We start from the raw sequence: 13,684 nt of genomic DNA on the forward strand, positions 1-13,684 counted from the left end.
GAATCCAGGAGGTGGAGGTTGCGGTAAGCCGAGATCACGCCATTGCACTCCAGCCTGGGTAACAAAAGTGAAACTCCATCTCAAAAAAAAAAGGGGTTGGGTTCTTGATTTGATTCTCCACTTGGTCGCTGTTAGTATATAGGAAAGCTGCTGATTTGTGTACGTTAATCTTGTATCTGGAAACTTTGCTGAATTCTTTTATCAGTTCCAGGAGCTTTCTGGAGGAGTCTTTAGGGTTTTCAAGGTAAATGTTCATATTGTCAGCAGTGACAGTTTGACTTCCTCTTAACCGATCTGGATACCCTTTTTTTTTTAATCTTGTCTGATTTCTTTGGTTAGGACTTCCAGTACTACGTTGAACAGGAGTGATGAGAGTGGACATCCTTGTCTTCTTCCAGTTCTCAGAAGGAATGCTTTCAACTTTTCCATATTCAGTATTATGTTGGCTATGGGTTTCTATAGATAACTTTCATTATATTGAGGTATATCCCTTTATGCCGATTTTGCTGAAAGTTTTAATCATAAAGCGATGCTGGATTATGTCAAATGCCTTTTCTGCATCTATTGGGCTGATCATGTGATTTTTGTTTTGAATTCTGTGTATGTAATGTATCACATTTACTGACTTGTGTATGTTAAACCATCCCTGCATTCCTGGTAAGAAACCCACTTGATCATGGTGGATTACCTTTTTTTTTTATTTTTTATTTTTGAGAGGGAGTCTCCCTCTGTTGTTCAGGCTGGAGTGCAGTGGCATGATGTTGGCTCCCTGCTACCTCTGCCTCCTGGGTTCAAGCAATTCTCCTGCACCCACCACCATGCCCAGCTAATTTTTCTATTTTTAATAGAGACAGGGTTTCACCAAGTTGGCCAGGCTGGTCTCGAACTCCTGATTTCAGGTGATCTGCCCACCTCAGCTTCCCAAAGTGCTAGGATTACATGTATGAGCCACCATGCCTGGCCAGTGGATTATCTTTCTGATATGTTGTTGGAGTTAGTTACCTGGTATTTTTTTAAGTGTTTTAGTTAGTGTTATGTTCATCAGGGATATTGGTTTGTAGTTTTCTTTTTTAATTATGTCCTTTCCTGGTTTTGGTATTAAGGGGCGCTGGCTTCACAGAATGAATTAGGAAGAGCTCTCTCTTTCTCTGTCTTGTGGAATACTGTCAAAAGGATTGCTATCAATTTTTCTTTGAATGTCCGGTAGAATTCTGCTGTGAATCCCTCTGGTCCTGGATTTTTTTTGTTGGTAATTTTAAATTTACCATTTCAATCTTGCTGCTTGTTATTGCTCTGTTCAGGGTACCCTAACTCTTTCTGATTTAAGCTAGGAGGGTTGTATTTTTCCAGAAACTCATCCATCTCTTCCAGGTTTTCTAGTTTATATGCGCAGAACTATTCATAGTAGCGCTGAATCATTTTTTGTATTTCTGTGGTGTCAGTTGTAATATCTCTCGTTTCATTTCTTATTGAGCTTATTTGGATTTTCTCTCTTCTTTTCTTGGTTAATCTTGCTAATGTTATTTATCTTTTTGAAGAACCAGCTTTTTGTTTCATTTATCTTTTGTATTTTTGTTTGTTTCAATTTCATTTAGTTCTGCTCTGATCTTGGTTATTTCCTTTCTTCTGCTGGGTTTCGGTTTGGTTTCTTCTTGTTTCTCTAGTTCCTTGAGGTATGACCTGAGAATGTCCGTTTGTGCTCTTTCCGTCTTTTTGATATAGGCATTTAGGGTTATGAACTTTCCTCTTAGCACCACCTTTGCTGAATCCCAGAGGTTTTGTCATTACTGTCATTCAGTTTGAATAATTTTTTAATTTCCATCTTGATTTTGTTTTTGACCCAATGATTATTCAGGAGCAGCTTATTTAATTTCCATGTATTTGCATGGTTTTGAAAGTTCCTTTTGGAGTGATTTCCAGTTTTATTCTACTGTTGCTTCAAGAGAGTGCTTGATATAATTTCAATTTTCTTAAATTTACTGAGGCTCATTTTGTGGCCTATCAGATGGTCTGTGTTGGAGAAAGTTCCATGCACTTTCAGAATGTGTATTCTGCAGTTTGGATGCAGTGTTCTGTATACATCTGTTAAGTTCATTTGTTCCCAGGTATAGTTTAAATCCATTTGTTGACTTTCTGTCTTGATAATCCATCTAGTGCTGTCAGCGGAGTACTGAAGTTCACCACTATTATTGTGTTGCTGTCTCATTTCTTAGGTCTATTAGTAACTGTTTTATAAATGTGGGAGCTCCACTGTGAGGTGCATATGTTTAGAACTGTGATATTTTCCTGTTGGACGGGGCCTTTTACCATTATATAACGTCCCTCTTTGTCTTTTTTAACTGCTAACGCTTTAAAGTTTGTTTTGTCTGACGTAAGAATAGCTACCTCTGCTTTCTTTAGGTGTCTATTTGCATGAAATGCTTTTTTCCACCCCTTTACTTTAGAGTTTATGTGAGTCCTTGTTAGGTGTGTCTCTTGAAGGTGGCAGATGGTTGGCGAGTTCTTATCCCTTCTGCAGTTCTGTATCTTTTAAGTGGAGCATTTAGGCAATTTACATTCAATGTTAGTACTGAGATGTGAGGAACCATTCCATTCATCATGCTTTTTTTTGCCTTGTACCTTGGTTTTTGGTTTGTGCTTTTGAAGTTATATTTTTGTTTTACAGGTCCTGTGAGATTTATGCTTTAAAGAGGTTCTGTTTTGATGTGTTTCAAAATTTAGAGCTCCTTCTAGCAGTTCTTGCAGTGGTGGCTTGGTAGTGGAAAATTATCTCAGCATTTGTTTGCCTGAAAAAGACTATGTTTCTTTCATATTTGATGGTTAGTTTCACTGAATACAAAATTCTTGGCTGACAATTGTTTTGTTTGAAGAGGCTGAAAATAGGGCTCCAATCCCCTCTAGCTTGTAAGGTTTCTGCTGAGAAGTCTGCTGTCAATATGATAGGTTTTCCTTTATACGTTACCTAGTGCTTTTGTCTCACAGCTCTTAAGATTCTTTCCTTCACCTTAAGTTTAGATAACCTGATGACAATGTGCCTAGACAATAATCTTTTTGCAATGAATTTTCCAGGTGTTCTTTGTGCTTCTTCTATTTGGATGTCTAGGTCTCTAGCAAGGCCAGGGAAGTTTGCCTTGATTGTTCCCCCAAATATGTTTTCCACACTTTTAGATGTCTCTTCTTCCTCAGGAACACCAGTTCTTCTTAGGTTTGGTTGTTTAACGCAATCTCAGACTTCCTGGAGGCTTTGTTCATATTTTCTTATTATTTTTCTTTGTCTTTGTTGGATTGGGTTAATTCAAAGACGTTTTGTCTTTAAGCTCTAAATTTCTTTCTTCTACTTTTTCAATTCTGTTGCTGAGACTTTCCAGAGCATTTTCCATTCCTATAAGTGTGTTCATGTTTCCTGAAGTTTTCATTGTTATTTGATTGTTATCTATTTCCTTGAATATTTCTCCCTTCATTTCTTGTATCGTTTTTTTGGATTTCCTTGCATTGGGCTTCACCTTTCTCTGGTGCCTCCCTGAGTAGCTTAATAACTCACCTCCTGAATACTTTTTCAGGTAAATCTGGGATTTATTCTTGGTTTGGCTCCATTGCTGGTGAGCTAGTCTGATTTTTTGGGGGGTGTTAAAGAGCCTTGTTTTGTCATATTATCAGAGTTGGTTTTCTGGTTCCTTCTCATTTGGGTAGGCTCTGTCAGAGGGATGGTATAGGGCTGAAGACTGTTTAGATTATTTTGTCCCATGGGGTGTTCCTTTAATGTAGTACTCTCTGCCTTTTCCTATGGATGTGGCTTCCTGAGAGCTGAGCTGCAGTGATTGCTATCTTTCTTCTGGGTCTAGCCACCTAGCAAGTCTACCGGGCTCTGGGCTGGTACTGGGAGTTGTCTACAGAGTCCTGTGATGTGAATGATCTATGGGTCTCTCAGCCATGGATACCAGCATCTGTTCCAGTGGAGATGGCAGGGGTTGAAATGGACTCTGTGAAAGTTCTTAGCTTTGGTGGTTTAACGTCCTATTTCTGTGCTGGTTGGCCTCCTGCCAGGAGGTGGTGCTTTCCAGGAATCACCAGGAACTGGGGTGGTCAGGGCCCTAGAACTCTCATGAATATATGCCCTTTGTCTTCAGCTACCAGGGTGGGTAGGGGAGAACCATCAGGTAGGGGCAGGGCTAGGCATGTCTGAGCTCAGACTCTCCTTGGGTGGGTCTTGCTGCAGCTGCTGTGGGGAATGGGAGTGAGGTTCCCAGGTCAATGGAGTTGTATATTGAGGGGTATTATGGCTACGTCTGCTGAGTCATGCAGGTTGTCAGGGGAGTAGGGGAAAGTCAGCAATCACAGGCTTCATCCAGCTCACATACAATCCGAAGGGCCAGTCTCACTCCCACTGTGCCCCGCAACAGTACCAAGTCTGTTTCCAGACAGTAGGCAAACAGGTGAGAACTTACCCCAGGCTACCGACTTCCCACAGTATTTGGGGTATCTCCCAGGTCCTGCAGGAGCAGTCTGCTCCCTTCAGAGGGTCTATGGGTTGTCTTGGGATTCCTGGTTTATTCCTGAAGTTGCTCCTGGCTAAAATTCATGATGCAAAGCTCCACACGCTGCTCTGTCCATCCAAGTTAGAGCTGAAATCCAGTTCTGCCTCCCGTCAGCCAGAATGATCAGAGTAATCAGCACTGCAGGCTGGACAGAAGCTCCGAGTTGGAGATGCAATCTAGTTCTGCCTCCTGTCCACCATGATGATCTCAATAATCAGTTCTGCAGTCTGTACTCAAGACATGTTTCTTGAGAGTAGGCCTCAAGAAGCCGTTGGCAGAAGGCAAAGAGGGAGGCAAGTACATCTTCACATGGCAACGGGAGAGAGTGTCTTTTGGCTTTCATTATTGCTATTGAGAAGTTTTCTGAAAACTAATCTGTATTCTATTATAAGGTTTTTCTTTTATCTCTGGCTACATTTCAGATATTCTGAGTTTTTTTGTTGTTGTTCAACTTCAGTATAATGTATGAAAGGGATTATGTTTTTTTTTGTTTTTGGCTAGTATTGTGCTTATTAATATTTTATCTGGATTAGGTGGGGCATGTTGGTTCATGCCTGTAATCCCAGCACTTTGGGAGGCTGAGGTGGGTAGATCATTTCAGGTCAGGAGTTTGAGACCAGTCTGACTAACATGGATAAATCCCATCTCTACTAAAAATAAAAAATTAGCCAGGTATGATAGCTAATTTTGTAGTCACAGCTACTCAGGAGGCTGAGGCAGGAGAATCACTTGAACCTGAGAGGCAGAGCTGAGATCATGCCATTGCACTCCAGCCTGGGCAACAAGAGTGAAACTCCATCTCAAAAAAAAAAAAAAAAAAAAAAAAAAAAATATATATATATATATATATATATATATATATATATTTTATGTTTATATCAATATGTTTATATATATATATATATAAAATCTGGATTCACATCTTTCATCAGTTTTTAAGAAATTTTAACCCAAATCCATTGAATATTGCCTCTCTTCTATCTTCTTTATTCTTTCCTCTCTGACACTATCATTAGATGTTAGATTTTCTCATTCTATCCTTATACCTATTTCATGTTTTCTCTTTTCTTCTCTCTGTGCTAAGATGTATATCCTCCAGATATATCTTCTAGTTCATAAATCCTCTCTTTAGCTGTGTTTAATATGATACCTAGTTTCTTCAATGAGTTTCGTTTTGTTTGTTTGTTTGTTTTTGAGACAGAGTCTCACTCTTATTGCCCAGGCTGGAGTTGCAATGGTTTGATCTTGGGCTACAGGCACCTGCCATCATGCCCAGCTAGTCCCAGCTACTCAGGAGGCTGAGGCAGGAGAATCATTTGAAGCTGGGAGGCAGAGGTTGCAGTGAGCTGAGATTGTGTCACTGCACTCCAGCCTGGGTGAGAGAGGGAGACTCTGTCTCAAAAAACAAACAAAAAACTGAATGTCTGTTGTTTGGTGTATACATGTTTAGCACTGCCATGTCTTCTTGGTGGACTGACCCTTTTATTATTATGTAATGTCTCTCACCATCCTTGTAATCGTCTTTGCTCTAAAGTCTACTTTATCTGACATTTATATAGGCATTCCTACTTTTTCTGTTTTCCATTCCACCTTATTTTCTTTGTTTGGAGACAGGGTTTTTCTCTGTCACCCAGGCTGGAGTGAAGTGGTGCTATCATTAAATAGTTCATTAAATATCATGAACTATATATAATGGGCTCAAGCGATCCTCCCACATAGCTGGAACTGCAGATCTGAACTACCATACCTGGCTAATTTTTTGTTTTTATTTTTGTAGAGATGAGGTCGCCCTATGTTGCTCAGGCTGGTCTCAAACTCCTGGCCTCAAGCAATCCTCTCACCTTAGCCTCTCAAAGTGCTAAGATTACAGGTGTAATCCAGCTTTCTTTTGATTAATGTAGTCATGTGTATTTTTCCCCTCCCTTTTTTTCAACCTACCTAGATCATATTTGAAGTATACTGTATATATAAGAACAAGGCGGGCACAGTGTCTCACACCTGTAGTCCCAGCACTTTGGGAGGCCAAGGTGGGCAGATCACTTGAGGCCAGGTGTTTAAGATCAGCCTGGCCAACATGGTGAAACTCCATCTCTATTAGAATACAAAAATTAACTGGGCATGGTGGTGTACCCCTGTAATCCAAGCTACTCGGGAGGCTGAGGCACAAGAATTGTTTGAAATCAGGAGGCAGAGGTTGCAGTGAACTGAGATTGTGCCACTGTCTTCCAGCCTGGATGACAGAGCAAGACTCTCTCTTTAAAAAAAAAAAAAAAAAGAATTATATGCTAGGTCATGAGTCTGACTCATTTTTAAAGCATAGCTATGGGACTCCAGCTTTATGGGAGTGTCTTCTCTACTCCCCAAGATGGACAAGTTTTGTTCTTTAACCATCTCTTTCCAAGGCCCATGAAACCACTGAAATCAATATTAAAAGTTAACTTTTTGGCAAATACTCTCAAGATGAAAGTCAACTTCTGTGTTCCAATTCCCTAAGTTCCATTGTAACATCGAGTCCTTAGCCTATGTAATCTCCCTCTTTAATAGTTTTCAGTGGGGAGCTCGGTATGTGCATGTAATCTACCATGGTGCTGGAGAACTAATTTAATTCTCAAAACAACTCTCTGAGGGGTATTATTGCTCATACTTTAACAGATCATGAAACTGGATGACATTGTGAAAGAAGATATGTTAATAATATAGTGGAGGTCAGGCGTGGTGGCTCACGGCTATAATCCCAGCACTTTGGGAGGCCGAGGTGGGCAAATCATGAGATCAGGAGTTTGAGACCACCCTCGACAACATGGTGAAACCCCGTCTCTATTAAAGATACAAAAAATTAACCGGGTGTGATGGCACGTGCCTGTAATCCTAGCTACTTGGGAAATGAGGCAGGAGAATTGCTTGAACCCAGGAGACAGAGGTTGCAGTGAGCTGAGATTGTGCCATTGCACTCCAGGCTGGGCAACAGGGTGAGACTCTGTCTCAAATATATATATGTATATATAGACACACACACACACACACACACACACACACACACACACACACACACATATGGTGGAAATACATGCGTTTTGCAAGAGGCAGAACTGGGCTTGAATTCTGACTTTATCACTTGGTTATTTTATTAGTTTGAGCAACTCATTTAACCTCTTTAAGCTTTATTTTACTCATTCATTTTGTAGTATTTTCTGTACTGTTGCCGGGGTATTAAATGAGATAATGCATTACAATGCTTAGCATTTTATTAAGTACCTGGCCCTAAACAAATGGTAGTGGCTTCTATTATTGCTGTTCTAATTGTTATTGAAGAGTCAAAAACATGCCCATGGTCATTCAGCGAGCCCGTGGTGGCAGGCTGGGATTCAGAATTAGGTCTGTCATTCTAGAGCCTATGTTCCCTACAGCATGTTGCTTTCCTTATCTTCCTTAAGAAAGTATCCATAGATGGGAAAAAGAAAAATAATAATTCACAGATCTTTCATACGTTTATCTATATCCTAGCTAAATAATCCACAAATATTTAAATGGCTAGGGTCTGTGGGGAATAGGAAGAAAAAAGAGTCTTAGTACTTAATCTCATATATTCCTAACTGGACTATGATTCCCTCAAGAGCAGTTTGATGCAGTTGTTAAATATTCAGGTTTTAGAATAAAAGAGACTTAGATTTGAGTCCCAGTTTCTTAACTTTTAAGATTCTCAATTCCTGGTCTGTTAAATAGGGGGAAATAACATTAACTCCCTTTTAGGCATATTGGGGGCAGAAGATAAAGGAGTATATTTAAAACAGGCATGGTGCTCATGCCTATAAACCCAGCTACTCAGGAGACTGAAGAAGCTGGAATGCTTGAGGCCAGGAGTTCGAGACCAGCCTGGGCAGCACAGCAAGACGGTCTCCTAAAAACAAACAAACAAAAGTTGGGGACAATGGCTCATACCTGTAATGTCAGCACTTTGGGAGGCTGAGGCAGGAGGATTTCTTGAGGCCAGGAGTTCAAGATCAGCCTAGGAAACATGGCAAGACCCTATCTCTACAAAAAAATGAAAAAATTGGCTGGGCATGATGGCACATGCCTGTAGTCTCAGCTACTTGGGAGGCTGAGGCAGGAGGATTACTTGAGACCAGGAGGTCAGGGTTACAGTGAGCTATGATCCTCCCACTGCACTCCAGCCTGGGTGACAGAGCAAGACCCTATCTTTAAATAAATAAATAAATAAACATACATATATACATACATAAAATATTTTAAGAAGCTGGGTGTGGTGTTATGTGCCTGTAGTCCCAGCTATTGGAGAGGCTGAGGCAGGAGAATTGCTTGAGCCTGGGAGTTCGAGGCTGCAGTGAGCTACAGTTGTACCACTGTACTCCAGCCTGGGTGACAGAGTGAGACCCCCATCTCTAAAAAAAAGTGTTTTAAATAACAAGAACAAGAACAGGGCCTGAAACATGGTAAACTCTCCCAAATGGTAGCTGGGAAAGACAAAGACAAAGAGACTGTGTCATCTATTTTTTATTCCTCCCATTAGTTCAGTCAGTTAACATTTAGTGCCCCTATGTACACTAAAAATATATATCGCAATCAGCTTGCCTGATACTAAATAAGGCATTAAATAAATTAAAAGGAAACCAAACATGATTCCTCATAGCCAGAAATGTCTTGCTTAAAAGAGAGAATTCTGCCACAGAGCTGGCTTCATAATCTGAGTTCAAACTACAGAAACACTTGGAACCACCATTCTATCTTAAGGTTCAAGTATCTTGGCATGTACAACCGGAGAAAGTCTCTGTTTCTGCTTTGGAAGAGAATTTTCTCTCTCTCTCCCAGAAGTTAAAAAAAAAAAAAAACAGACCCGCCCCTCCAAAAGTTTTTTTCAGTGTTTTATAAGGACCTATAATACTTTTCAATCTCATGGCATAAAGTGATAAAAAGATAATACACAGAAAGAAACAAACACAGTCAGGCATCACTTAATGATGGAGAACATTCTGAGAAATACCTCATTAGGCAACTCTGTTGTTGTGCAACCACAATAGAGTGCACGTCCACAAACCTGGATGGCACAGTCTGCTGCACCCCTAAGGTCTACAGTATAACCTGGTACTCCTAGGCTACAACCTGTTCAGCTGTACTAAATATTGAAGACAGCTGTGATACAGTAGTAAGCATTTGTATATCTAAACACAGAAAGGCCAGGCTCGGTGGCTCACACCTGTAATCCCAGCACTTTGGGAGGCCAAGGCAGGCGGATCACAGGAGGCCAGGAGTTTGAGACCAGCCTGGCCAGCATGGCGAAACCTTATCTCTACTAAAAATACAAAAATTAGCCAAGTGTGGTGGTGCATGCCTGTGATCCCAGCTAACTGGGAGGCTGAGGCAAGAGAACCACTTGAACCTGGGAGGTGGAGGCTGCAGTGAGCTGAGATCACACCACTGCACTCCAGCCTGGGCAACAGAGTGAGACTCTGTCTAGATTTAAAAAAAGGTTCAGTAAAAATATAAAAAAAAAATCTTATAGACCACCATCATGTATGCAGTCCATCATTGACCTAAATGTCATATGTGGTACGTGACTGTGTATAAAAGGTTTGACCTTCCTCTGCTCAGAATCAGGAAAATGTGTATCAGTAAAATTCAGACTATAATTACCTTCTTCTTTTGTTCTTCCCCAGCCACTTATAAAACACTTTGTGTTTCCGTCCAGGATTTGGAAAACATCAAAAGGTAGGCAAATAGGCTGAATATAGTCATTATACCTCACTGCCTTTTTTAAGTGAAAAAGTGCAATGTCATTTACATAAGATTCCAAAATGAAGTTTGGATGAATAATGATTGTTTTAATGTTTATCTTCTTGGTATGAGGATGGTGCCCATGTATATTATTAGTTCCAATCACAGCTCTCCACATTAAAGGATTGCTGAAAGAAAGTAAACATTCTTATTATAAACATCTTTACTTAACTAAGTACATATTCGTAATCTCCCACTAGTTTTGTTCTCATGGTAGATTAATAATAAAAAACTTTAATTCTAGTTTCATGTGACATAAAATATCAACTAACACAAGTATCATGATCTAGGAAAGGATAAAAAGACCGATGGGACAGAGAATCCAGAAACAGGTTCAAGTACATGAGAATTTAATATGTTATTAAGGCAACACTTTTAATCAATGGACAAAAGAATGAATTATTCAGCATGTGGTATCGGGGCAACTAGTTATTTGAAAAGAAAAATAAAATTCAATCCCTGAAATAACACTAAACACCAAAATAAACTCCAAATGGATTAAATATTTAAATGTACAGATCTTTTAAATAAAGAGTTCCTATTTTTTAGAGATACCCAAAGTGATATGTCTTAGATTTGCTTCAAAATAATTGGAGGGGGAATGGTGAGGGTGTAGGTGAAACAAGATCAGCTGTCAGTTGATAACAGGAAGCTGGAAGATGGGTACATGAAAGTTCACTAAAATATTCCCTCTGCTTTTATAATGTTTTTGAAACTTACTGGAATGAAACATTTGGATATTAACTTAGCACGTGAATTAAAAAAACGAAACCAGAAAATAACATAGATGAATATATAACATTGACACAAGAAAGGATTTGATAAAGCATGACACTAAAGGTAAAAACAAGAAGCAACTAATAGATCTTGGCCGTCTTAAAAAAGCAAGCAAGCAAAAAACCAAACCCAAAACAAGTGAAACAGTCAACAATTAAAACCACAGGAGGTTAACAGTAGTTAACATCTGGAATTGAATGACAAAGCAGGAACTTTCACTTTATACACTGTTGCTTACAAATATGGAGATAACTTTTCATCCTTCAAACTGGCAACATTAAGTGAGCATGTGTGTGTTCGATGATAACACTCGATGATAACACTCGGTGTAGACACGAGTTAGAGGAAAAAGGGCACTCTTATTCATGGCAGAAAGTGTATCGATAGGCATTTTGACAACATATATCAATAGGCTAAAAAAGCTGCATTGCATTTGACTCTGCAGTTCTACTTCCTAGAATTTACCCCAAGGAAATAAAAGATGAACACAAAAATTTAGCTATAAAAATATTTCCACAGAAATCTTGGCACATCTACAAAGTGGAAAACAGAAGCAACATATGTTGACATGGAAAAATGCTCATGTTATATAATTTAATAAAAAAGGTGCTGGGCATGGTGGCGTGCGCCTGTAATCCCAGCTACCCAGAAGGCTGAGGAAGGAGAATTGCTTGAACCCGGAAGGCAGAGGTTGCAGTGAGCCGAGATTGCACCACTGCACTCCAGCCTGGAGCCTGGCAACAGAGCAAGACTCTGTCTCAAAAAAAAAAAAAAAAAAAGGCTACTTCACAGTTTAGATATAGGAGTCTGTTATATAAAATAATTTGGCTAGAAAAATCTAGAAGACTACGTAACAAAAAATTAATAGCTATTATTTCTAGGAAGTATAATAATATGAGAAAAATTATTTGTTTTCTCATTTGCTTACATTAAATATGTTCTAGGCTGGGCATGGTGGCTCATGCCTGTAATCTCAATACTTTGGGAGGCCGAGGCAGGCAGATTGCTTGTGCCCAGAAGTTCAAGACCACCCTGGGCAACATGGCGAAACTCTGTCTCTAAAAAAATACAAAAATTAGCTGGGTGTGGTGGCATGTGCCTGTAGTACCACCTACTGGAGGCTGAGGTGGGAGGATTGCTTGAGCTCAGGAGGGTGAGGCTGCAGTGAGCCATGATCGTACCACTGCACTCAAGCCTGAAGAATAGAGTGAGACCCTGTCTTAAAAAAAAAAAAAATGCCGGGAGCAGTGGCTCATGCCTATAATCTCAGCACTGCGGGAGGCCAAGTGGGGTGGATCACGAAGTCAGGAGTTTGAGACCAGCCTGGCCAACATGGTGAAACCCTGTCTCTACTAAAAATACAAAAATTAGCTGAGCATGGTGGCAGGTGCCTTTAATCCCAGCTACTGGGGAGGCTGAGACAGGAGAATCGCTTGAACCCAGGAGGCAGAGGTTGCAGTGAGCCGAGATTGTGCCACTGCACTCCAGCCTCGGCAAAAGCGAAACTCCATCTCAAAAGAAAAAAAAAGTTCTACTTCTTTATTTTTTTAAATATAAGATTGCACATACTCTTACCATTTGACAAGGTAGTCTCACTCTTGGGTATTTACACAAATGAAGAGAAAACCTAGATGCACAGAAATGTTTATAGTGGCTTTAGTCATAATTGACCAAACTGGAAACAACTTAAATGTCCTTCAAGTAGTAGATGGATTAACAAACAGTGGTACATTCATATGTATTTGGCCATTCTTGCTTTGTTATAAATAAATATTTGGGTCAGGTGCCGTGGCTCACGCCTGTAATCCCAGCACTTGGGAGGCCAAGGTGGGTGGATCACGAGGTCAGGAGTTCAAGACCAGCCTTACCAACATGGTGAAACTGGTAATTTATAAAGAAAAGAGGTTTAATTGGCTGACATTGTGCAGGCTGCACAGAAACCATGGTGCTGGCACTGCTTGTGGGGAGGGCTTCGGGGAGCTTACATCATGATGGAAGGAGAAAGGAGAGCAGGAGCATCGCATGATGAGAAGGAGCGAGATGGCAAGTGGGGAGGTGCCAACACTTTTATTTATATTTTCTCCCTAACTGCCATGGTACGTTCGGAGGTACATGTGCTGGTTTGTTACATGGGCAAACTGTGTGGCAGGGGTTTGGTGTGCAGATGATTTCACCACCCATGTAATGAGCACAGTTCCCAATAGGTAGTTTCTCAGTCCCCCTCCCCTCCCCTCAAGTAGGCCCCAGTGTCTGTTATTCCCTACTTCATGTCCACGTGTACTCAGTGTTTGGCTCCCGCTTATAGGAGATAGCAAGCAATATTTGGTTTTCTGTTCCCGTATTAATTTGCTTTGAATAACGACCTCTAGCTCCAGCTATATTGCTACAAAGGACATGATTTCATTCTTTTTTATGACTGCATAGTATTCCATGGTATCTGTGTACCACATTTTCTTTATCCAGTCCACTGATGAGCATCTAGGTTGATTCCATGTCTTTGCTACTGTGAATAGTGCAGTGATGAACATATGCATGCATGTGTCTTTACGGTAAAATTATTTATATTTCTTCAGGTATATATT

The 13,684-nt window shown here is 40.2% G+C and overlaps 2 protein-coding genes across 4 annotated transcripts in view; one reads left to right on the forward strand and one right to left on the reverse strand.

Moving 5' to 3' along the window:
* Window positions 1-10,254, forward strand: part of LOC100399071 (natural resistance-associated macrophage protein 2) — a 130,867-nt gene extending 120,613 nt beyond the window's left edge. For both annotated transcript variants that reach the window (XR_013521893.1, XR_013521900.1), the window contains exon 18: window positions 10,208-10,254. The gene's annotated coding sequence lies outside the window, so the exon portion shown is untranslated. The remainder of the gene's footprint in view (window positions 1-10,207) is intronic.
* TMPRSS12 (transmembrane serine protease 12) overlaps window positions 1-13,684 on the reverse strand; it is a 40,596-nt gene that overhangs the window by 14,340 nt on the left and 12,572 nt on the right. For both annotated transcript variants that reach the window (XM_002752417.7, XM_035256781.3), the window contains exon 3: window positions 10,185-10,453. In XM_002752417.7, the coding sequence (XP_002752463.4) occupies window positions 10,185-10,453 (269 nt within the window). The remainder of the gene's footprint in view (window positions 1-10,184; window positions 10,454-13,684) is intronic.

The sequence above is a fragment of the Callithrix jacchus genome, chromosome 9 (genome assembly GCF_049354715.1).
Source record: "Callithrix jacchus isolate 240 chromosome 9, calJac240_pri, whole genome shotgun sequence".
Taxonomy (NCBI): domain Eukaryota; kingdom Metazoa; phylum Chordata; class Mammalia; order Primates; family Cebidae; genus Callithrix; species Callithrix jacchus.